The sequence below is a fragment of the Pungitius pungitius genome, chromosome 4 (assembly GCF_949316345.1).
Source record: "Pungitius pungitius chromosome 4, fPunPun2.1, whole genome shotgun sequence".
NCBI classification, from domain to species: domain Eukaryota; kingdom Metazoa; phylum Chordata; class Actinopteri; order Perciformes; family Gasterosteidae; genus Pungitius; species Pungitius pungitius.
In genome coordinates this window covers 20,432,362-20,456,039 of record NC_084903.1, presented here as the reverse complement: position 1 = coordinate 20,456,039, position 23,678 = coordinate 20,432,362, and the positions used below count along the sequence as shown (strand labels likewise).

Below are 23,678 nucleotides of genomic sequence, written 5' to 3'. Positions count from 1 at the left end.
ATTGGCTGCTTAGAAATTAAGTGTTAACGAGCAGTTGGACAGGTGTACCTAATAAAGTGGCCGGTGAGTGTATATTTGGCTCCGATTTAAGATGCTTTAGCCAGATTCTCAGAAGAGAGGTGCTGTAAGGGAACCACTTCAGATGCGGTCTTTTGTTCACATGCCCTGACAGCAGCGTGGCCTTTAAAATGTTCTGGTGACGATATTGGTGTCTGCAGTAAAATATCTCGTCTGTTTCTTAACAGAACCGACGACAGGTGACACTGACGTATCTGCAACGTCGTCGGATGTATGCACGAGCTAACGCTGTCTCAAGTTCAGAAGGTGTCCAGAGGGAGTGGAGCATATTGTGCACCACTCTATGCTGCTCACTTGCAGAGGCTTAAAGTAGCTCACAATGATGCCATGGGAATATTATTAAAGGGAGCCAGGGGGAGTAGAGCCTGTGAAATGTTTGTGACTGCAGGAGTCCACACTTTCCAAACGGTATGAATAAATGTATTCGACCGGCTTAATGAGTCTAACAATGAAATGATGTTGGTTTTAACAGACATAAGGCTTACTACACGCACATTGGAACAGCATCTGCAACCTGAGTCTGAAGTAAAAAGTTTGATCGATTGATTGATTGATTGATTCACATCTCGAGCTATCTCTCTTTCATTTCATTTCAAAAACAGCGCAGCTATTACTTTGCGAGACCCATTACTGAGCATCAGTCATGAGGCCCGAGAACAGCTGTAAAGTCTGACACTCGAAGATCAAAAATGTCACCAAATGCTAAACGGACGGCCACAGCAATACAAATGCTACAGGATGAGTGTGCCCCATCATTCTTTGTCACATCCTCGTTAGGCTACGGCATTTCTGTTCTGTTGTCCCGTGTGTGTCATGGTGGCTGCCAGGCAGGCCTCGCATGATGCATGATGTCAGCGAGGCTTAAATAACTTGGACAAGGCCATGATGGTTGGTTGTGTATCACCACCATGGATCCCTGTCAGTCCTCCCTTCATAAGTACAGAGACATAAAAGAGAGAGTAACGATAAATATGCCAAAGAGGTGCAAAGAAGGGGGTAATATAGAAATGGTAATATGCGCCATTAAATCTCGTTCAACGAGATGAACGAATGAGGGTTGATAACGAGTCAAGGGATCTGACCTCCATTGCCACGGTATTTCACATTGCAAGTCCTGGTTGTGACGGGCCGCTGCTTCGGCATTAAAAAACCCACGGTGACCTCAAATTGTTGGTTTTGTTTGACAAACAGTTCATCTCTCCAAAGGTCTTTCATATGGTGTGATGTAAGACAGTGTAAAGCAGCAAAGCATCGCATCAGAGAAGCTGAATCGTGGCATGAGGCAAATACACAATGTAGTAAGTCAAAATTAAACCATTTTAACTATGTTCAGGTTCAGGATGGTAAGCAGACATCATTTGGCACATGCCCTGTTAGGCATCATGAAAATATAAATTTTATTTTATTAGACTTGAAAGGGAAGAGTGCCACTATCCCACAAAAGAAAACGCTCCATACATGTGTTGTTACTGTTAAGAGCATGGCTGCTCTCTGCTTCATTGTAACACTATTCTGTCCACAGGTTGTTGTTTTTTCTTATTCAGTAACTTACTTTCACTGAGAGAAATGTATTTACCCCGCATCCTACATTTATGATCAATGAACTCAAATTGCCGTCAGAGGGGTGCTCCACGAAACTGGTGCGCCGTGAATATAGAAAATCGGTGCTAGAGCAGCGGTACAGCGAAAAAGAGAGAATCACGGTGAAGCAATACGGTAGGTTTTGAAGTCATTTTAAGGGAATATACAGGCGAACGTAATTACCAGGCGTTTTTTGTACTTTAAAAAAAATTAGCCCTACCGGAGCACTGAGTAAGAAGCGGGAGCCGACACTGAGGTTCTATGCGGAGCATTTCTATGACCGCTCAGTCGTGCCTGGACATCGTCGGGAACGCGCATGTCAGGTTCGCTGCGGAGATCCCGCCGCCTCGGCTCTCACGATTAATCGGAGGACTGGTGTAGACAGCGAGAGGCGACGGGCGGCCAGTTTTAATGCGTTCGGATACATGACGGGACCCGGAGATATTACATGTACACGCATCGCGCACAAAATTCACCGCAACGCGAACGTTGGCGGAGGAAGACGTCGCCGCCGGGGACGAGGACAACGCGAGCCATACTGATGGAACTCCCGGTCGTTGCTAGATGGAGAAACCGAAAGGGTGGACTGGTTATTAATTATTAAAAAAAGATAACATCTGCTGCTATAATTTAGAAGAAGAAAAAAGGAAGATGCATCTGCATCAGGTGCTGACGGGAGCTGTAAACCCTGGAGATTGCTGCTATTCCGTGGGGAGCGTAAATGACATTCCTTTCACGGTGAGGTTTTATTTTGATATTATTCGCTCAGGATGACACCGCCTCCCCCCCCCCCTCCTTCCCAACGAAGCTAACGGCTGACAGTTAACGTTAGCTAGCTGGATGCTTAGCAAAGCTAGCTAGCGTCACATCGGCTTTGACACGGGGGGGGGGGGGGGGGGGGGGCTGGCTGCCTCGCGAGCGAAAGCACTGGTTAGCCGGGAGGTGTGCTAGCCGAGGTGCCGCACCGACCAATTCACAAACAGTGAGTGGAGGCTACCCGGCTAATCTTCGTCACAACCACACCCCCCCCCCCCCCCACACACACACACCCCAATCTCCTCCAAACTACCGCCTCTCATTTATGTTGACAAGTCAGTCAGACGTCGACGAGCTTATAACGTCCTCTGTGATACCTAACGTTAGGTGCATTCGTTTGGGGGGGTGACGTTGTGTTCTTTATCGCTCGCGGACAGTTTAGTTACCGGAAGCCGCTCAAATGACCTTTAGCTGTGACTCGTAACATTATTAGAATTACTGCGAGGGAATCCCTCTGCGCGGCCACGACGCTATCGGCAAACACACGCAATGGGACGCGTGTGCGAGGAAATTTCGCGGTCCACATTTCGGGTGGGGGTGTGGGGGGCTGGAGGGGGGGGGTGACTGGTGGTTTGACAACATTTGCGCACAGCTTCAGTATGAACAAAATGGATTTTTAAAAAAGCTGCGTTTTGTTCCGGTTGTCACGACTAGCTTACAGCTCGCTACCGTTTGACGTTAAATCCTCCTCGCGGATCATTAGCTGGCTGTCAGCCGGGCATCAGCTGCGCCAGCCGTGACGTAGACGGCCATATATGGACACATGAGCCGGAGGTACGAATGGCTCAGGGTGTTTTGGTGTCGAAAGTAACGTAATCTAAAAACGCGGTGCCATCTGTCATCTTTTTGACTTGGGTGTCTTGGGGTACAAAGGCATTTTTTTTTTTTATCACCGCTGTTTGTTCGACCTTCGGCAGCTTACATCATAGGTCATTTGTATGCTGATCGGACACCTTCTACCTTTGAACCAAATCCTGTGACTGGGCTTTATTGACCTCTTTTGGAGAAGACCCCTTCTTAGTGTGTCTAGTTTCTGGCAATCTCAGTGAGTCAACGGGAAAGAAACCTATAAAAGATGAAATCCTCTTTTGCGATGGCAAATTTAAAAAAGAACAGTTTTTCCACAACCCATCCTTTTTTTTCTTATAGCGCAGTGAATTTGAAATACCAGAGTAGGATCTAATGGAACCCAAAACTGTAGCATCCTTTGTCAACTCTTGTTGTGAGAGTAGAAGATGAATGATGATGAGCATATGGACAGCTGGATGATTGTTCATAAAATCCACAAAAGCAAGCCCCTCAAAATCCATGAATACAGAAACCGGTTCACTAAAATATTACGTATCAGAAGCAAGGATTTGTTGTTTTAAGTTTAGGGCTGGTATGCCAGGTTGTCTGCCTTGTTGATGATTCCAATAGGTTGTAGCTGTCAATCATCGTGTTATTCACAAGGCTCAAGATTCATTCAGTCCTTATAATCCAAGTTCATATCAACGGTAATGTGAATGAAATGGCTAAATCCTCTATTGATTACTACAGTTTTTTTTCTCAAATACAAACACCCCCTCCCCACGCTGCTCCAAATCCCTGAAGCTCCACACAGTACAGTGCAGCTGTTCCTTCTGTTCTGTTGAAGAGAGAAGTTGTTCCTATCTTCGCCGACCCCGACCCCAGATCAAGACTGTATGGATGTAAACGAGCAGCTTCGTACCGAGGGTCATACTGTATTTGCTCATCAACGCAAGACGCAATTTGTTGTGAAGCTGCAGCCCCGGCAGGTTGCCACGGGGGGGGGACGGGACGGCGTTCTCTGTGCCTGGTGTTTTCTATCTGTGTCTGAGAGGGTATTTGAAGAGCACTACACATCATGTCCAATGCGGTTACACTCACATTGACCCCGAGGGCTCATAGGCTAGCCTCTGACTGACATATATTCTCACACACACACACACACACCACGACACCTAAACTGCTGCAGCCATTCATGCACCAGTTCGAATGAGCAAGCGTGAAGCTGGAGCTTCACTCCATCTACTCACTGTTTGTTTCTGTCCTCCCTGATGGTCTTGAGAGCGTTGCTGGCCTAACTTAGTTGCATGAAGTGGAAAATGGCGAGGCATAACAGAGTTTGAATGACGGTAAAACACAAGTGGGGGTTGAAAACCCACGGTTACAATAGTAAGAGTATGAAAGAACAATATGGCCAGAAATATGAAGAGATCTATTCATTATTTAAGGAAAATAAGTCTTTTATTTCACAATGAAACATTGGTATGGGTATGGTTGTTCTGTTGAGTGACACGTATGACAAAACTGTCATTTCTGGTACCTGTAAATAAATCATATTGTGTATTTGGTACAATTTGTGTTCTTTGATGACTGACTATTTGCTTTTTGACCTGCAGTTGATGTTCTAAATGTTCAGAAAGCCCAGTGGGTTTGATGTGCAGAGCTGCAGATGTGCTATCCTCTAAAAATAGAACGCCACACTTGAAGCAGAGAAAAAAAGAGAATTAGAACATTTGTGATCTGCACGGAGATGTTCTCCATCAGAATACAGACGTCGTCATGTTATTGTGTTATTCCCAGTATGGGCGTTTTCTGGTTTCTGTGACTTGAGCAAGAATTTTTGCCACACAGAGACATTGCGTGTGTCTTCTATCCGAACACGAGTGACCGTGAACAACAAAACATCTGGCAGAAATGGAAGCGGCTACCAAAGCAAATGCGTCCGTATCTTACAATTGAAGAATCTCGAGATGATGACAGGATAGAGCTGTTTCTTTAATCCCATCCTCAGCTCTAGTGCAATTGTTTGGAAGATTGCCTAGAAATCAGTTTTGTATGCATTTTAATTTATTTTTTTGTTTTTTTGTTCATATATATATGATTAAGCTGGGTATGTTATGAGGTATATACTATATATAATGGAGATGGATCTAAGGACTTAGTGTTGTTTGGCTTACTAATGCCATATTATATACCGGTCAATAAATAATAACCCTATTAATGCCCTCTTCGTTAGTGCATACTATATGATATGACTGCAGACTGTGGGGTCAAAGTACAGGTCCGAGCTATTGGCTTCGCATTACTAAAGGCTTACAGAGGGACCTGGTTACACGAGGCCAGGAGGGATCAATTCATGTTTTTAAATAATTGCAGCTCGGGCCAGTTAAACATGAAAATGGTACACATGGCCGCAGCTGCACACAACATGCTCACATGATTGCGTAAGAAAAAGGGAATGAGTGGAATTAGAGGGAAAGTTCACTCTTCCTCTTATCTACTTTCATTATCGCAGCACATGACAGCGTTTGCTCCTTTCCCCTAAAGTTCAGCCCAAAAAGCATCTACATTCCAGCCTCACAATGGTTGCCATCATTCAAATGGCATCTAAGATGCTTCTGCTTTTTAAACATCCAGCTTCAATATGTTGCGTCAGTGTTTACCACAATTTCCTGATGTATTTTTCCGCTACTGTTGATGAATCTTCTATAACCTTGTAATGCTGTCCCCCAGGTCTTGTTGTTCATTGTGTGTGTGTGTGTGTGTGTGTGTGTGCGCGCATATGGATTTGTGGATGTTGAATGAAACACAGGACACACAAAAGCCCAAAACCAAAGGAACAAAGCGGTGTTGATGGGTCATCCTGTTTAAGCTAGACACGCTCACATGGTTCTACCCACAAGGCCCAAATGACCTCGCTGACAGACAGCGTAGAAGGACTCGCATATCACCTTACGTGTGTGTGTGTGTGTGTGTGATAAAGATAAGACAAAGTGGTCCTAGACAGTCCGTGACGATGACCGTCGGTTAATGTGCACCGCTTCTCTCTCTCTCTTTCTCTCTCCATCTCTCTCTCTCTCTCTTTCTTCCATTAAACTATGCAAAGTGTGATCACACCTTCCAGCGGCCACTGTAACTCCGTCCCCCTTTTACATTATACAACCGTCAGTAATGCCGTCCCGCCGTGTGACCCTGTGGTTTTGCGGCCTCTCCTCCTGTTCTCCTGAATAATGGACGACGCGAGCCGTCATCGCGGCCGTGCTGCTGGAGGAGGGCCGCTCGCCCGTCTCCCAGGTGCCGCCGCCGCTCCGCACTCTGTTGCCAAAAGGCCAGCGGACACCATTGTATCAGTTTGCACAATTCAAATCTTAGCAATGGTTTCGGCCCGTTTGGCGCGAGCTATTGTGTGCGTTTGTCTATTTGTGAGGCGCGACTAACTGTCACTTCCCTCCCGTGAGACCGTGGTATTTATAGATAAGACATTCCAGACGTATTATCCATAACATTAATGCATTTTGCTTTGCTGATTGGTCTCCTCTTTCTGTGCACATCCTTTATTCATCCTTTCATCAGGCCTATGGCTCGGGTTGTGATGTCGTGATCCTGGCCACTGACTTCGACTGTGTGCAGATCATCCCCGGAGCTCAGAATGGAAACATACAGGTGGGCTGTGTGGAGTGCTCCCACCAGCTTGGCAGGGTAAGTGTTGACTGAGCGACTGAACGCTCAGACACAAAACCCACACGCAGTTTTTCACCTCCCTCCTCCCATTTATCAATTATGCAGAGCTAAAAGGGCATTTAGCCTTGCTTTTTGCTCCTGTGTCCTTCTGCACATGCCCCCCCCCCCCTCTTCCCCCTACCCCTGTCCTGTGGGAATGGCTGTGCAGAAGCACTGATGGGGTGAGTAATGATGCGATGATGAACGCTGGTCTTTATTTTTAGATTGCTGCATCTTACGGAAACACAGTCTGCATCTTTGAGCCGCTTTCCACCAACCCGAACAAACGCCACAAGGTGAGCATCGGACACGCACCGGGCCGCCAATCCATATCGAGTGGCCTTAATCACACTCGCGTGTCCCAATAATATTGCATGCTGTGTGTCGCTCTCCTGTCACTAACAGCAGCTTAACTATCAGTGGCAAAAGACAGGACAGTTCTTCCTGGAAGCCATCACCTACAACCTGGCCTGGGACCCACAAGGTACGCCGAAAAAAAGAAAAAAAAAAGGCTTTCTCTGTTTGACTCATTCACAGACGTGACTTCACTAAATCAATCCACACTACGCAGCGCTCCTATTCCTATTCCTGTTGCATAAGAGTGATGGTGTGTGTGTGTGTGTGTGTGTGTGTGTGTGTGTGTGGCCACGTGCGCTGTAGCAGTCGGCGAGGTGTGGGATGAGGTGTGTGACACGCTGCTTCTGTGTCCACAGGGAACCGCATCCTCGCGGCGACTGAGCGGCTCCAGCTGTGGGCTCCTCCGCTGGCGTACGCCCTGATAGAGGAGGAGGACGCACAGTTGAACGAGGACAAGCCCTACCCTGTCCTCAACGACTGGAACTGTGTCTGGCAGTGCAAGTAGGGTTTATTTTTTTTTTGCCCGCAGAATTCTGCTTTCAGGTTGGGTGAATCACGTCAAGAGCATAGTCGTACTCCAAAAACAATTGGGTAGAGTCGCTGTATAAGTGAATGGCGATGTGGTACCGCTTTGATGAAGCAGGCAGCCTGTCAGGAAACCAGCTGTTAATGTGACTGGTTTGTCTTCATTCCTTTTCTCCTCTCTCAACTCCATGTTTGCTTATATGAAGTCAGTGAAAGCTTTCTTAAGCCAAGTTCTCTCAAGCCATTTTAGGTTAAAATAAATACATACTTCTCCTGTCCGTTTTGTGATTGAGTAGTGTAGCAGAAATGTTTTTTATTTAGCGCATTGATAGAACAATCGATTATTACTACTTCTGCTTTTTTCTGTCTGTTTGTAGTTTGTATTCAGACATACAGGAAATAGTTCATTGTTTCCCTGTGCAGACATAACGTGAACTAAAAGCTTTTTACTCTAGAGGGTTGTGAAATTACATAATCCGTTGAAACTGTGCAAACCCTCTTTTTATTTGCTGCATTAATATCTAACTTTGCTTTTCCTGTCAGTGTGTAGAACCCAAAGGGTTCTTTTTACATTTTAAATGTAGCGTTTACCATACTTGCATTTTTTAATCCTCTCAGTTTTTCTTTTCTTTTTCTTCTTTTCTAAATAATACATTTGTTTTTTATGGCAATATAAAATAGATTACAATGGAATGACTCTCATTGCAAACAAAAAACCTGGTTGCTTCCTTCTACTGCTGTATAGACTCAAATGACAATGTGAGTCCGTTTCCCCCACCCTCGCTCTTTTGAGTCTGTGGCCTGTGTTTTTTGCTGAGTACGAAAGAAACACAACGCCATGCAAGTAGTTGTTATCTGATGACACATGTACATGTCCAGGAAAACCACTAAAACAGGGAAGTGCAAGCTCTGAATCATCCAGAAACAGAGCTCATGCCCAAAGTAACCACACATACTCATTGGAGAAGTGATTATAGCTGATCTCATTGTTTATGCTTGTGTTTCTGTCTAGGACTGCAGCATCTGTTCACATCGCCAAGTGGTCTCCTGATGGCGAGTATTTTGCAACCGTTGGAAAGGTATATGATTCACGTCAACCTGCTGCAAAACATGAGATTGTAAAACTGTTTTTTCTTTTTTTTTTCTGAACCTATTGTCCGAGCTGATGTGTTTTCTTCTATTCATCCGCACGTGTGTGTATGCTTGCATACGCAGGATGACTGTTTGCTTAAGGTGTGGTATCCCACCACGGGCTGGCGTTCTGCAGTGGTGGTCCACGACCCGTCCGACAAAAGGCCTCCTCCTGTTCACTTCTCCTTTGTTTACCTGGCTCATCCTCGCTCTGTTACGGGTATGTCCTGGAGGAGGACCAGCAAGTACATGCCCAAGTGAGAAAGCACACACACACACACGCACCATCACATGGTCACGGTGGCCACTGACATGTTTATGTTTTAATAAATTCTATACCGTGTACAATGCTAATAATAATAATTGAGCCTTTCAATTCATTCATTCTTTGTTACTGATTGTGTAAGAGTTGCGTTATCTCATTGTTTTTCCAGGGGTTCGGTGTGCAATGTGATGCTGACTTCCTGCGAGGATGGTGTATGTAGGATGTGGTCAGAGACCCTGCTCCCGGAAGACAGCCTGCTGGGTGGACAGATCTCCGAGAACATACACTCCACCAGCTCCAGCCTGCCAGGACTGGCCGTAAATAAGGACAAGATCCAGCATGCTTTGGAGGTAACGCCCCCCTCAGTCGGTCAGCTCAGATTGCAATGAATTGCTAAAATCAAATGTTGAATGCGTATGGGTGGTTAGCATACACACCCGTCGGTCTGTGTCTTAACCCTGTGCTTTGCTCGATCAGTCGATCCATCACCTGAAGCATCTGCGGCGAGGCCGGCGGCGATCCTCTGCTTTGGTGGCTCACAGTGAGCTGCTGCCCTCACAGCTCGGCACGCAGGACGCACACACTCACCGCCACATCGCCCATCACGCCAATGCCCTGTGTCACTTCCATATCTCAGCGAGTATTAACCCCAACACAGGTAAGAAATGCAAAAATGATCTCTGCGATTTAAAAGAAATTCAACACAATCTTACCGTACCTTGAGGACTACATTCATCCATATAACTCTACCCACCCTCTTACTCGGTCAGACATCCCATCAGCGCTGGCTGACTCTGCAGTTTTCAACCCAGACGATGGCACCGGCGGCGGAGGCTTCGTTGTTCACTGGCTCAACAATAAGGACCTCAGCTTCACAACCTCCATGGACCTCTTTATGCTGCAGCTCCGTAAATTCTCTGAACAGCACGTGGACCAGACGACCGAGGACCCCCTGGACCCCGAGGGATCCACCATCAAGTTTGACTTTGGTATGACTCACATGCAGGTCTTTTTACGCGTTCACTCAAACTCCACAGCTTAAAAGCCACGTCATTTTGTAAAAGAGTAATGTGTCCTGGGTTCCAGACCTGGACGAGATGTCCGACAAAGCGTCCTCTGAGCAAGGGGAGGAGGGGGAGCCGGGGGAGCAGGGGAGCACTAAGGCGTCCTCCCCGGGATCCAACTCCAGCATGCCTTTGCCTTCCATGCTGCTGGAGAGGAAGATGGAGACTCTTATCACAGAGTGGAACAAAAGCCCAGACATGTTGTTCACCATTCATCCTAACGATGGCTCCTTCCTGGTCTGGCATGTCAAGTATCTGGACGAATTCAACCAGGGAATCTTCAGACAGGTTCAGGTGAGCACCTTTTTGGCTTTGAATTGAATAGTGAATAGCTTGCTCATTCATTCACTCGTGAACACTTGAGTGAAGCTGTACTTAAACTTTGTCTCAAATGTAAGGTGACTCAGCACTCCTCCATCCTTATGTAAGACTGCTAAATATTCCCTTTTTCCACTGCATGTGGCCTTTGTCATGATTCCTAAAACTTCCTCAAAATCTTTCTTGATTCCGATTGATTTTATGTTTGGAAGTTTAATGTGTATAACTAACAATACGCTTAATGAATCAACAATAATCACCAAATTAGAAGCTACGATGTGAATGTTCTTTTTTGCTCATTGCTGAAGGGACCGAAGGAGAGATAATAGATCCATCAGGGATGGGGTTTAGTGAACTCTTGCAGCGAGGTGATCGCACCGGGGAGAGCATCGCCGTCCCGAAGGAGAGTGGCGCTGCAGCAAAAGCAGGCCAGGGAGGTCAAAACACAGTAGAAGACAGTGGAGAAAGGATTAGATGCTGCTCAGACTTATCTCAGCTGCTAAAAATAAGTTGGCATGGCACTCGACTTACTTGTTCTGAATGCTTTGCATGGGCTGCGTTGATACAGTATGTGGACACATGGCTTCTTGTATACATGTTCATAAGACAAGAACAAGGGTTCTCTTATTAGAGAACTGACGCCATGTTGGTTTAAAGTAATAATTTGGTCTCTATTTGGCTGAAGGACTGTAAGGAATATGTGCCCGTCGTCCTGAAGCTTCCTCGCTCCCTTCCCTCTCTCCCGTTTAGGTGTCCTTCTCCTCCCGTATTCCAGTGGCATTTCCCACAGGTGATGCCAACTCCCTGAGTAAAAACATCCTGATGTACGCCTGCACTTTGACTGAGGGTGCCAGCGCCGAGGAGCAGCGGAGGATGGTCCAACGCGTCTCCCACTCCGCTTCAGCCTCGGCCAGCCTTGGTTCAACTGCACTGGCCGCCTCGCTGAACCCTCGGCCCGGCATCAGTCCTGCTGTCATGATGGTCTCCAAACACGTGGATGGATCTCTCAACCAGGTAAAAGATTGTGCTACGGGAAAAAAAAATTGAGCTAAAGATGCGCCTTTTTTTTCCACCCTTGAAAACTGTCCCATCGACACCTGTCACATAATTCTTGGGGTTTTTCAGTGGGCAGTGACATTTGCAGAGCGCTCTGCCTTCTCCAACGTAATGAACGTGTCACACAAGTTCCGGTACTGCGGCCACCGCTTCCATCTGAACGACCAAGCCTGCCACACAGTGCTGCCGCTGCTGCTCACCTCCTCTCACCACAACGCTCTACTCACCCCTCCATCGGCCCCCAGCAGCCTGGAAGGAGAGCAGCCTCCTACCTTTTCACTAGCAAAGGGACCTTTCAGGTACAGTACAACATGGGGAAGGTAGAGGAAAAGTACATAAGCAGGCGAGGAGAAGGAAGACCAATGAGAAGAGCCAGTGGTTGAAATGCCCGAGATGCTGCTCACGGCAGCACGGCAGTCATGTTCCTCCTCATGAATGCTTCTATCAATGTGTTTCTTTATCAGTAGCAGGAAGCAGCTTCGTAATGCAGCGACGAGGACTTTCCATGACCCCAACGCCATCTACAGTGAACTTATCCTCTGGAGGGTGGACCACATTGGACCCCTTTCCTGCACTGGAGGGGTCTCCGAGCTGGCCCGCATTAACTCTCTGCACACCTCAGCCTTCAGCAATGTTGCTTGGCTCCCTACACTAGTACCCAGCTCTGTACTTGGTAAACACACCATGCATTTTTTAATGTTTTATATTTATGTAAATTTTAACGTAAAATTGCACTGAACATATGCACAGTATGTAATGCCATTCAGGTATTTAAGTACTCCAATGCTAAGCTAAATGCCTTAAAAGCATAAATATACATTTTCCAGTCTCACCACAGGACTTTGCACCTGACTTTTATGTTGGGTCCCTTTAGGAACTTACTGTAACAGCGCCAGTGCCTGCTTCGTGGCATCAGATGGGAAAAACCTCCGTCTCTATCAAGCTGTGGTGGATGCCAGAAAACTACTGGATGAGCTGTCAGACCCTGAAACGTCTGTGAGTGGACATCCTCATTGAACCGTGACACATTGCATATGTGATACAACCTCATCATTCTCAGACACTACATTCTTTTAGGACAGCTTTTCAAAACCGGTGAGGTTTTGAAAAGTGAGGCCTGTACTTCAAATCCTAATGTTCAATATTTTTCTCACATTAATGGATTCAAATGCAGGGAGCTTAACGGGTAATGCCAATTTCCATGTGTGTGTGTGTGTGTCTCTGTTTAGAAACTGGTGGGCGAAGTGTTCAACATTGTCAGCCAGCAGTCCACTGCCAGACCCGGTTGTATCATAGAGTTGGACGTCATTACAAATCAGGTTAGTAGCTGCTCTGTGTTTTTCACACCCACTACGGATCAGCGGTTTGCAGAAATTCAGCGTTGGGAATCCTGAAACCCATCCAAACAGTAGACAAACTGACCTGTTGCTTGTTCAATGTGCATCCAGTGTGGCGCCAACACCCAGCTGCTGCACGTCTTCCAAGAGGACTTCATTCTAGGTTATAAGCCTCAGACGGAACCAGAAGCATTCCCACCGGCCTTTCCATGTGGCGAAGGTGCGGCGCGCTGTTTCCATTTAGTGTAAATCTGCTTCTTGATGCTTTGTCATTGGGAAACAATGTAATGTAAATGTACTATATCCAGATTACCAACCGGCCCCGTTCTCTGAGAAGTTCTTCCTGGTGGTCATCGAAAAGGATCTCAACAGGAACTCTGTCCTGCAGATGTGGCACCTGCACCTGAAGTCTGTGCAGGCCTGTGTTGGTAAGTGTAGGGTACCGTCGGATTCATTAAACCTCCTCTGCTTGAGGCGCATGGCCAGCTTTAAAGTTCCCACGTGTCTGCCGGCAGACGAGGGGAGCCCGGACAGCAGCTTCCAAAGCGAGCTGATGGTTCCCAATCAAGCTGTGAACGCTGACTCATCTCCAGAGACCTCGCCCATCAGGCCTCTGCCTCGGTCGGCCTCGACGGCCAATTTGCAATCAGCCAGCAAACTCATCCTCAGCTCCAAGCTGGTGTACAGCAAGCGGCTGGACCTGCCCCACGGGGTGGAGGTCACCAGGGCCACCCCCTCTGCAGGTACGACACATGACTCACGCCATGTTGTTGTTGTTGAAAGTCCACAACCACACGCTTGACACTCTCTCTGTTCCACCAGGTCATCTGAGCTCCTCTTCTATCTACCCCGTGTGCCTGGCTCCGTACCTGATTGTCACCACCTGCTCGGACTCTCGAGTGCGGTTCTGGCGCTGCGCCGTGGAGGGCGACGACGGGTGTAGCGAGGATGACCGGGACAACCGCTGCTACCGCTGGGAGCCCTGGGCCCTGATGAACGAGGAGGAGGACAACAACAGCGCCGTGTGTGTGTCCGGGCGGCCCGTAGCGGTGTCCTGCTCCTACATCGGCAGGCTCGCCATTGCCTTTAAAAAGCCTCGCCAAGGGCAGGTAGGATATTCAACTTGATTTTGCTTTGTTTTCGGGGAATTGCTCCAAAAGCCTATTCAATTTAACCGTCACAATCATATTGGGTTAGTGTTGCAATAAAAATGTAAATGCGGCAGAGCAATATAGCCTGGATCCACTAAAAAGAGATAACACTTTCGTATTTCTTTGCATGTGAATATGTATTTATGTAGAATTGAGAATAGTAAGCGAAGTGAGGTGATGACACTCGGCTATCTGAGGATATAATTCCATATCCTCTCGCTGCTCTCTATTTGAACTATGTGGAGCTGGATTGAAACTGAGTTGAGGTTTATGGGCAGCAGTCCGGGTTACGGGACCTTTTGTTTTCAATGAACTTCAGGATGTGATACCCGATCGAGGTCTGTTTGGTCACCGTTGAAGTATATTTATCAATCGTTTTTTCCTGTATTGTATTTACAGAACGCCTGGTTGACCAGTTGGTGTGGACCACGGTGTCCACAGGGTCTTCATGTTCTAAGAATTCAGATGGTTTTCTTGTCCTCAGCTGCAGGGTTCTGGAGAGGACTTCTCCATGCACGTGTCCATCTATGAGTGTGAATCGACCGGCGGCTCGGAGTGGGTTTTAGAGCAAACTCTCCACCTGGACGACTTCACCAGACCCTCGTCGACCCTGGATCCCAGAGTCAGCGTGGACTCCAACCTCTTTGTGTACAGCAGGTCAGGAGGGCCACTGCTAGCGCGTCTATCATATTCTTGTCGGCCACTTGAGGTTCGCGAGTACTGTTTCGTCTCATAAGTTAATCCCTCTCTCCATGCCAGGTCGGACCTGTACATGAGCAGAGACCACAGCTCCCCCAACATTAAGCACTACGTTCACTTGGACTGGCTGTCAAAGGAGGACGGCTCCCACATCCTCACCGTGGGAGTGGGGTCCAACATTCTCATGTACGGCCGCATCTCCGGCGTGATCAACGAGCCGATAAGCAGCAAGGACGGCGTGGCGGTCATCACCCTTCCCCTAGGGGGCAGCATTAAACAGGGCATCCGATCGCGCTGGATCCTGCTGCGGGCCGTGGACGTCCTGTCCTCTGTGGACGGCACCCCGTCTCTGCCGGTCTCCCTGTCCTGGGTGAGGGATGGCATCCTGGTGGTGGGCATGGACTGTGAAATGCACGTGTATGCCCAGTGGCATCAGGACAAGAAGCCCGGGGAGGGAGAGGAGGGCAACCTGTCGACCGCAGACATTGCCGGGGGTCAAAGCGCAGGTTCCTCCTCGGCTTTTGAAGGCAGAGCCAGGTCCAAGAGTGTGTTTGAAGGAGGCGTCGCAGTGGACGAGGCCCTTCGTGCCCCGGCGGGACTTCAGGAGGGGGGACTGTTTGAAGCGGCTCACTCCCTGTCTCCGACTCTACCCCAGTACCATCCCACTCAGCTGCTGGAACTCATGGACCTGGGCAAGGTTCGCCGTGCCAAGGTGAGTTTCCAACCACCAACGTCTCTTTTGGACTAAATTACAGTGAGGCCCAAACCTATTTGGATTAAACCAACCAGAAAAATGGATGCCAAAAGACACTGCTTGCTCTAGGTGAACAGGGATATGTGGTGATCTGGCACATCCGACACTTGTTATTGTATGGGGTTTGTAAGCCACTGCTCTTCTGTCCATCAGGCCATACTTGCTCACCTGGTGAAGTGCATTGCCGGGGAGGTCGCTGTGGTTAGAGATGTGGAGGCAGGTGAGGGCGGAGCTCGGAGACATCTGTCCCGTACTATCAGCGTGACCGGCAGCACAGCCAAGGACACCATTGTGGCCGGGCGCGACGGGGGGAGGGACTACACGGAGATCAACTCCATCCCTCCGCTGCCCCTCTATTCCCTCATGTTGGCTGACCTCGACACCTCGTACAAGGGAGCGGAAGAGGGCGCTAAGGGAGCTAAGGTGGATAGTGATGGATCCCAGAAGTCTGCAGAGGACCAGTATTCCGACCTCTTCCAGGTACAAAGAGTGAAGAGGACTTCATTTTTTTTGTTCGAGGTGTCTCGTCCACTAATACTTTTGGCTCCTCTCCTCCTGTGTTTACAGGTCCAATCTGTCACTACAGATGATTATCTGACCTTTGCCACCGACAAACCAGAGAAGAAGTCTCGAGTTATCAACCTCTCTCAATATGGACCGACTTACTTTGGGCCTGAGCATGCTCAGGTATGGCCGTTCTTTAAAAAAAAAAATTTTTTTAGAAGGGAATTCAATTTTTTTAAATGCTATTCATGAAGGCTATTTATGGTACGATCCCAAATTACATATTCTTAAAAAAGAATAGAATAAAAGTGAGGAAATAGAACAAGTATGCCTATAATAAGCAAGTCTGTTACACAATGTACAGTAATGGCTGACATTGTCATTTACAAGTACAACATCCTTTAATACCTTTTTTTCTCCTCCTTATGTGTGCAGGTTTTATCCAGTCACCTCATGCACTCAAGCCTCCCAGGACTGACCAGACTAGAGCAGATGTTCTTGGTGGCCTTGGCCGATACTGTTGCAACCACCAGTGCTGAGGTCACCAGCTCCACTGACCAGAAGTGCACAGGTCAGCACATATTTAGTGCATATAGGTTACTATCACATTAGTAATACGGTAGATCTTATAACATAGAGTAAACGTTTATGGGGGACTGCTGTGTCTGTATTCCCTGAACAGTATTTACAACCACATTAAAATGCTTTATGTCAAACCACAACAAATACTGTCTTCCTAGTGTAACCCACCACTCAAATATGTTTTATTAAATGTTATTTAGCTGACGCTGATGTTTAACCATCCACAGGATCTTTTGCTCATTTCTATTCACAGTCTCTATACGCCTTTTAAACTAGCAAAATGCAGCGATCCTAGAAAAGATCGACCTCTTGAATCATTTCTCGACTGAGTGTTGACTTTTGTGTTGCCGCCCATGTGAGAGTCACTGGATGCAATCCCAGGTCTTATATTTAGGAGTTATTTCATGTCTAAGAATCATCCCCACCTCAATGTCTACCAGCCCATAAACCGTTACCCTTGGTAAGAGATTGTCTAAATGTTGGCTAAAGGTTATAGACATAAACGCTAAGCATCATTTCTCTTGATTGTGTGTTCATGATATAGTTAATCTCCAGCCATCAAATCTTTAATCCTCAACAAAAAACAACAGTGCTTATGGTGTTCCTAACTGTTCATAACTGTTTGTATACAGTCACAGCAGCAATATTTCATCCTTTTTTATTTAGTCTTTTGAGAGAAAGACATCAGCAGGTTGTTCCAGGGCTAAGTAAGCACACAGAGGGTATGAAGGTTCAGGGACAAGGGAACTCAAGTGATACTGGAGTTTTAAAGGGCTTTGTTCTGTGGCTTCCATTGGAGCGCTCGGTGCAATAACAATGACAAAGCCGACGGCTCCCCTGTGCTGTGCGTGTAAAGGTGGCGAGGCCCTCGACGAGTGCGGCCTGAGGTACCTGTTGGCCATGCGTCTTCACACCTGCCTGCTCACCTCTCTGCCCCCCCTCTACCGCATGCAGCTGCTCCACCAGGGTAACTGCACTGCTGCTGTTGAAACACATAGAAAGCATTGTTTTGTGTGAGGTAATGAGGTGTTGATTTCGAGTGCATTCGATCTTGGGAATGACCCCCATATTTCTATCCCCTTCCGTGGCAGGCCTATCAACATGCCACTTTGCATGGGCCTTCCACTCTGAGGCCGAAGAGGAGCTGCTCAACATGATCCCGGCCATGCAGAGAGGCGACCTACAGTGGTCTGAGCTCAAAGCCGTCGGAGTGGGTTGGTGGGTTCGTAACATCAACACTCTGCGGAAAATGGTGGAAAAGGTACTGAATCGCACTGAATTGACGTTTTCTAAAATTAGGAAATAGATGTCACTTAACTAGAAATGGAAAATATGGGCTCCATTGGCTATCATAGCCAACTATAATGCTTACCACTTATAGAATGTTCTCTATTGGGCAAATGTTGGTTGACATTTTATTATTTGTTTATAAATCATCCAGCTCAGGTTTTCCTTTCATTTCTATACCCTCTGTAGTTTATAAATCCTATCCTAATGGAAACATTCCAAGACAGTGTGACAGTTCATCTTCCTCTGCTAACAAACTGAACTGTATTTTCTATGGTGTGTATACAGTGATAACGATTAGCATCTTGAGCTACTGTAAAGTCTACAGCTATACTCCAGCAAATAAGTAAACAACGGGAATTATTGATTTAATAACTCTGACATTTGCATGTAATCAGTTAGGTAAAGCTGCGTTCCAGAAACACAACGACCCTTTAGATGCTGCGCTTTTCTACCTGGCCATGAAGAAGAAAGCTGTGCTGTGGGGGCTCTTCAGGTGGAACATTTGTTTCAGTGCACATAACCCCCTCAAAATTGAGTTACTTGTTTTAATTCTTAGTGCCATTTCTGACAAAACCTTTTAGGGGGTACTGAGCTGTGTGGGTTGTATCCTCCCAGGTCTCAGCATGATGAGAAGATGACTCAGTTCTTCAAGAACAACTTTAGCGAAGACCGCTGGCGAAAGGCAGCTCTGAAGAATGCTTTCTCCCTGCTGGGGAAGCAGCGCTTTGAGCAGTCAGCTGCCTTTTTCCTCCTGGCTGGATCACTCAAAGACGCCATTGAGGTGAGAACAACAGACACGATACACAGACACAGCTTCTTTTTATTGTTGAGTCTGCTCCACCACTCCATTTCCCTCAAGTGGACACTTGGCACATCCTTGTTTAATGGAAATATAATATAGAGTTAGAAGTTGTGTTGGTAGGAGCCAAATCTATACATCACTAGTATAGCAGATATCTGTTGTTTGGAGAATTGTATATTCTGCAGCCTTTTAATCACAAGAGAGAAGTCTAAATCACGCTGATAGGATGCATGAAAAAGGCTACATGGTTTTCCTTGGCCAGGGTTTTCATACCACATAGTCAAAATATGCAGATAAGCCAAAAGAGAGAATAGAAGCATGGGCTTTATTGATCTGCACCATGTGTTGATTGTAAAGCAAATTACAGCTTTTGCTTTCCAAAATTTTGTGAAACTTCCCTTTTGAATAACTCCAACCTCTCCTCTGCTGTTCCACATGTGTAGGTTTTGTTGGAGAAGATGGAGGACCTCCAGTTGGCCATGATAGTGGCAAGGCTGTATGAGGCCGACTTTGAGAACTCCTCCACCTGCCAGGGCCTCCTTCACGAGAAGGTCCTGGGCTGTAACAGGGACGGGAGCGGTTACCACTGTTCCAGGCTGCACCCGGACCCGTTCCTCCGCAGCATAGCCTACTGGATCATGAAGGATTACACGCGAGCTCTGGACACACTGTTGGAACGAATCCCCAAGGAGGGTGATGAAAACCCTGGTAAGTGGGCTGCAGACACGTCAGTATGATGCAGCACGACCCCCCCTTGAAACCGACACTGACAGGCTTTCCCCCCCCACCCCCCCTTCCTCTTTTTTTTTTCTTTTTTCTTGATCATCCGTCTGCGTCAGATGTGACGGTGAAGGCTTGCAACCCCGTGGTGTTTAGTTTCTATAACTACCTGAGGACACACCCTTTGATCATCCGCCGGCACTTCGCAAACCCAGAGGCCCCAGCGACAGCTGTGGGCTTCACCGCCGAGAAGAACAGCGCCGTTGAGATCAACCTCATCGAGCGCAAACTGTTCTTCACCACTGCCAATGCACACTTCAAGGTGGGCTCATCGATGACATGGCCGCTCCAGTTGTGATAATCAAGTGTTTTTTTCCCGTCTTTGTCCAATATGCCACGTTTTGTAATAAGCGTTTCAATGTTCTGTAGGTGGGCTGCCCAGTTCTGGCTCTGGAAGTGCTCTCCAAGATCCCCAAAGTTACCAAGAAATCTAGTTCCTTACCTGTCAGAAAAGCATCATCCAAAGGAAACGGAAACTCACACAAACCCCTGGAAAATGGCACCCTGGGAGGCGTGGAATGGGGCGCCCCCGCAGCCCCCGTGCAAGCGTGGGGAGGAAACGATAGTGTGGGTGGGCTGGACTGGAGCCAGCCTCTGGTGAAGGTGGAGGAGGACGAGCTGAAGCTGGACTGGGACCAGGACAAGGAAGATGAAGATGATGATGATGAGGAGGAGGATGGTTTGACCATGAAGAAACCAGAGGCTGAGACCAAAGTGGAAGGAGGCTCAGAGAGTGGCTGCTCCAAACTAAAGAAAGAGGAGTCACAGGTACGAATAATACATCCCAGAATGGATTCATTGACGCCTGTATGAACGGCAGACTTGGAATTGTGAATTTGGCAAACCCCAAAACCCTGGTGGGTTTCACAGGAATGCTCCCTATAAGGTCAGCACATCTGCACAAGTTTGCTCCCTTTTCCAATAACTCACTCTCTCATATTCCAGAGTGAGTCGGAGGTGGACGTGATTGCGGAGCAGCTGAAGTTCCGCGCCTGTCTGAAGATCCTGATGACCGAGCTGCGCACGCTCGCCACAGGCTTCGAGGTGGACGGAGGGAAGCTCCGCTTTCAGCTCTACAGTTGGCTGGAGAAGGAGATAGCTGCCATGCATACCATCTGCAACTACAAGGTACACTTTGATCACACTTGATGTAGTTCACGCAGCCCGATCTTTACCTGTGCATTACTAGACCATTGTTAATTCGACGTCTGATTTGTTCACCTATAGGTGGAGGGGAAGGATGAAGATTCAGAGGTGGAGCGCTGGAGAGCGCGCACGGCATCGGTGGACGTATCGGACGACGCCCTGGAGCGCACGGAGGCCGGGGCGTACGAGCGTCACCAGATGGAGCGGCGGCGTCTCCAGGCCAAGCAGCAGCACTCTGAGAGGCGCAAGGCGTGGCTGAGGAAGAACCAGGCCCTGCTGAGGGTGTTTCTGTCCTACTGCAGCCTTCACGGAGCCAAGGGGGGCGGAGTCACGTCCGTCCGCATGGAGCTTCTGTTTCTTCTGCAGGAGAGCCAGCAGGTACACACGCACACTCATGAGCGTCCCGCCGGGTCGACGCAAAGCATTAATCCTCTTTTCAGCGTAAGCAGATGTCCATCGTCCTTTGTCCCTCCCTAGGAGACCACGGTTAAGCAGCTGCAGTCTCCTCTGCCTCTGCCTACTACGCTGCCGCTGCTGTCAGCGTGCATCGCAACCACCAAGACGGTCATCGCCAACCCGGTTCTCCACCTCAGCAACCACATTCACGACATCCTCCACACCATCACCCTGCTGGAGACCACGCCGCATCCCGACGTGATGGATGATCGGGTCAGGACTCCAATAAGAATGTGGCCTTATGTGCACTTAGCACAGTCTGCGGCCTCTCTCTGATATCTGCAGTCGTTCATTTGGATGTTTAATAAGTGAAATGTGGGCATCCTCCATCCTCAGGTCAATTCTCTTCATACACTGGCAGCATCTCTTTCTGCTTGCGTCTATCAAGCACTGTGTGACAGCCACAGCTACAGGTAATTGTGCCTCGACCAACGGTCAGGGGCAATATTTGATTTGGCTTCCTGAAAACATTGAGCATTAGGTGCCTATTTAAAATATGCCTAGGTGTTATTTTCTGGCCTTTTCCTTCCAAAACAGCATCACTGTAAGTTAAAGTAATTGTGTAATATAAAGGGTAATTTCTTCCCGATACTAACCACACATAAATATATTAAAATGTACCGTTTCTTACTTTATTCGGGGAAAGAAGATTTCCCAAAATGTTGACCTGTAAGTGTGCCTTTTTGTTGTTGGCTTTGCAGCAGCCAGACGGAGGCCAACCAGTTTACAGGGATGGTGTACCAGGGCCTGCTGCTCAGCGCGAGGAAGCGACTTCGCACGGAGAGCATCGAAGAACATGTGACTCCCAACTCTGCTCCTGCACAGTGGCCAGGTAGATTTTTATTCCTATTCATTTATCTACTTTAAAGAACACTTTTTCTATCTGGGAGATGTCTCTTTCACGTTTTGGGCTCAGTACTCTCAAGAGTTGTTTTAATGAGGTTGAAGCTAAGTTAGATAATATTGCCGGATCCCCCAGAATGCATGTGTGCGAGCTTCAAAGACGGGACTCTGAGAGAATAGGCGAAGCAGCGGGAGAGGAAGAGCAGAGCAGAGCAGGCAGTCTGTGTTTATGCAGAGAGGCAGATGGTGTTCTATAATAAGAGCTGCATGGCCTCTGGGAAAGAACTAGAAAGACAGAGGCTGATCACGCCATCGTGCAAATGTTCCATGAATGGCTTCTGCATTGTGCAGAAATAGTGTTTTATTCTGCCGTGGAAGTTGTTGTTATTCTTTTCTTTTTCTTTTCTACCGGTTAATCTTTTACGCAAATTGTGTGCGCATGTGTGTCCTCCCTCTGCAGGTGTGTCGTCCCTGATCTCTCTGTTGACGTCTGCCAGGGAGGCGGACCAGCCGAGGCTCAACGTGCTGCTGTGCGAAGGGGTCATGGCTGTTTATCTCGCGCTGCTCATTCACGGCCTGGGCACCCACAGCAGCAATGAACTCTTCCGCCTGGCAGCGCACCCGCTCAACAACCGCATGTGGGCCGCCGTCTTTGGGGGAGGGGCCAAACTCATTATCAAGCCAAAGAGAACTGAGGCCCCACCAGGTAGAATTATTAGTTTGTCCCTTGCTAATTAGTAATACCTTTATATTCCATCATCACAGTCATTGTTGTCTTTCGTCTTCCTCCCTCGTCCTCATAATCGCTTCCTATACTCCCCTCTTGTCGGTGTCCTCTTCTGCTTCGAGTGTTGACTTTCTATGTCCTAACGTGTTTCTCTGATCCGAGGCAAAGCTTCCGTCCCCTCGGGCCTGTCTGCGTATGTACGCAGACAAACGGTTCGCCCCCGTCAGGTTGATGCTCCTAAGACGCTGCTGCGGTGTGGTGTCTTGTGTGAGTGTGCCCTCTGCCCTGTGTCCCAGCGCCAGCTGACTTTGAGGCAGCCAGGCCAGAGGACTCTCGGGAGGCAGGAAGGCCCGAGCAGAACAGCCTCACCCCTCACCCCCCCCGCATCCCCACTGAAACGCTGCGTCCCAAACGACCCCCTCCTCCCGTTTCAAGGGGAGAGGGGTCAGGCCCCGCGGCACCAGCAACTAAGACCGGCTGTGAGTAACTGGGCCGGTGGATTGCAGTGCTGGTTTGCGGGATTGCGGTGCATGGTAACTGTGCAGGTTTGCATTGTTGCAGATGCTTGACCCTCTTTCTCTCTCTCGGCTAGCAGTGAATGCCCACAACAAACGACAATTCTCTGCTATGAAGACATCTGTGTTCAATGTTACAAGCCAAACGCTGCGTCTTTGTGTGTGTGTGTGTGTGTGTGTGTGTACTGTATTGCACGTACCTGTTGTGACGTCCTCTTTGCTCATCTCATTGTGTCATTCCCATTGTGCCACCAAAGCGACAGCTGGGCCTAGCGAGGAGGGTTCAGAGGCCGAGGCTGAGCAGAACTCTCAGACTAAACCAGGTACACCTTGAGAGGTTATTAAGACGATGAAGTACCTACCGTAGCGCCGGAGCTGCACATCTAGTTGTG

General features: G+C 48.0%; 1 protein-coding gene across 4 annotated transcripts in view; it reads left to right on the top strand.

Annotated features, from left to right (window-relative positions):
* Positions 1 to 1,959: 1,959 nt before the first annotated feature.
* Positions 1,960 to 23,678, top strand: part of dmxl2 (Dmx-like 2) — a 30,944-nt gene continuing 9,225 nt past the window's right edge. For 2 of the 4 annotated variants that reach the window (XM_037454124.2, XM_037454097.2), the window contains exons 1-38: positions 1,960 to 2,397; positions 6,838 to 6,963; positions 7,209 to 7,280; positions 7,390 to 7,468; positions 7,698 to 7,842; positions 8,879 to 8,945; positions 9,082 to 9,254; positions 9,432 to 9,612; positions 9,740 to 9,920; positions 10,033 to 10,251; positions 10,349 to 10,620; positions 11,395 to 11,658; positions 11,770 to 11,999; positions 12,165 to 12,373; positions 12,575 to 12,696; positions 12,930 to 13,019; positions 13,149 to 13,257; positions 13,346 to 13,465; positions 13,553 to 13,780; positions 13,860 to 14,146; positions 14,673 to 14,845; positions 14,948 to 15,599; positions 15,795 to 16,121; positions 16,209 to 16,328; positions 16,581 to 16,716; positions 17,584 to 17,694; positions 17,819 to 17,988; positions 18,413 to 18,510; positions 18,633 to 18,798; positions 19,263 to 19,527; positions 19,659 to 19,861; positions 19,969 to 20,367; positions 20,545 to 20,727; positions 20,827 to 21,123; positions 21,223 to 21,414; positions 21,538 to 21,614; positions 21,903 to 22,033; positions 22,505 to 22,750. In XM_037454124.2, coding sequence (XP_037310021.2) covers positions 2,311 to 2,397; positions 6,838 to 6,963; positions 7,209 to 7,280; positions 7,390 to 7,468; positions 7,698 to 7,842; positions 8,879 to 8,945; positions 9,082 to 9,254; positions 9,432 to 9,612; positions 9,740 to 9,920; positions 10,033 to 10,251; positions 10,349 to 10,620; positions 11,395 to 11,658; positions 11,770 to 11,999; positions 12,165 to 12,373; positions 12,575 to 12,696; positions 12,930 to 13,019; positions 13,149 to 13,257; positions 13,346 to 13,465; positions 13,553 to 13,780; positions 13,860 to 14,146; positions 14,673 to 14,845; positions 14,948 to 15,599; positions 15,795 to 16,121; positions 16,209 to 16,328; positions 16,581 to 16,716; positions 17,584 to 17,694; positions 17,819 to 17,988; positions 18,413 to 18,510; positions 18,633 to 18,798; positions 19,263 to 19,527; positions 19,659 to 19,861; positions 19,969 to 20,367; positions 20,545 to 20,727; positions 20,827 to 21,123; positions 21,223 to 21,414; positions 21,538 to 21,614; positions 21,903 to 22,033; positions 22,505 to 22,750 — 7,207 coding nt within the window. In that variant the 5' untranslated portion in view covers positions 1,960 to 2,310. The remainder of the gene's footprint in view (positions 2,398 to 6,837; positions 6,964 to 7,208; positions 7,281 to 7,389; positions 7,469 to 7,697; positions 7,843 to 8,878; positions 8,946 to 9,081; positions 9,255 to 9,431; positions 9,613 to 9,739; positions 9,921 to 10,032; positions 10,252 to 10,348; positions 10,621 to 11,394; positions 11,659 to 11,769; positions 12,000 to 12,164; positions 12,374 to 12,574; positions 12,697 to 12,929; positions 13,020 to 13,148; positions 13,258 to 13,345; positions 13,466 to 13,552; positions 13,781 to 13,859; positions 14,147 to 14,672; positions 14,846 to 14,947; positions 15,600 to 15,794; positions 16,122 to 16,208; positions 16,329 to 16,580; positions 16,717 to 17,583; positions 17,695 to 17,818; positions 17,989 to 18,412; positions 18,511 to 18,632; positions 18,799 to 19,262; positions 19,528 to 19,658; positions 19,862 to 19,968; positions 20,368 to 20,544; positions 20,728 to 20,826; positions 21,124 to 21,222; positions 21,415 to 21,537; positions 21,615 to 21,902; positions 22,034 to 22,504; positions 22,751 to 23,678) is intronic. The other 2 variants (XM_037454106.2, XM_037454115.2) reach the window with 2 other exon arrangements.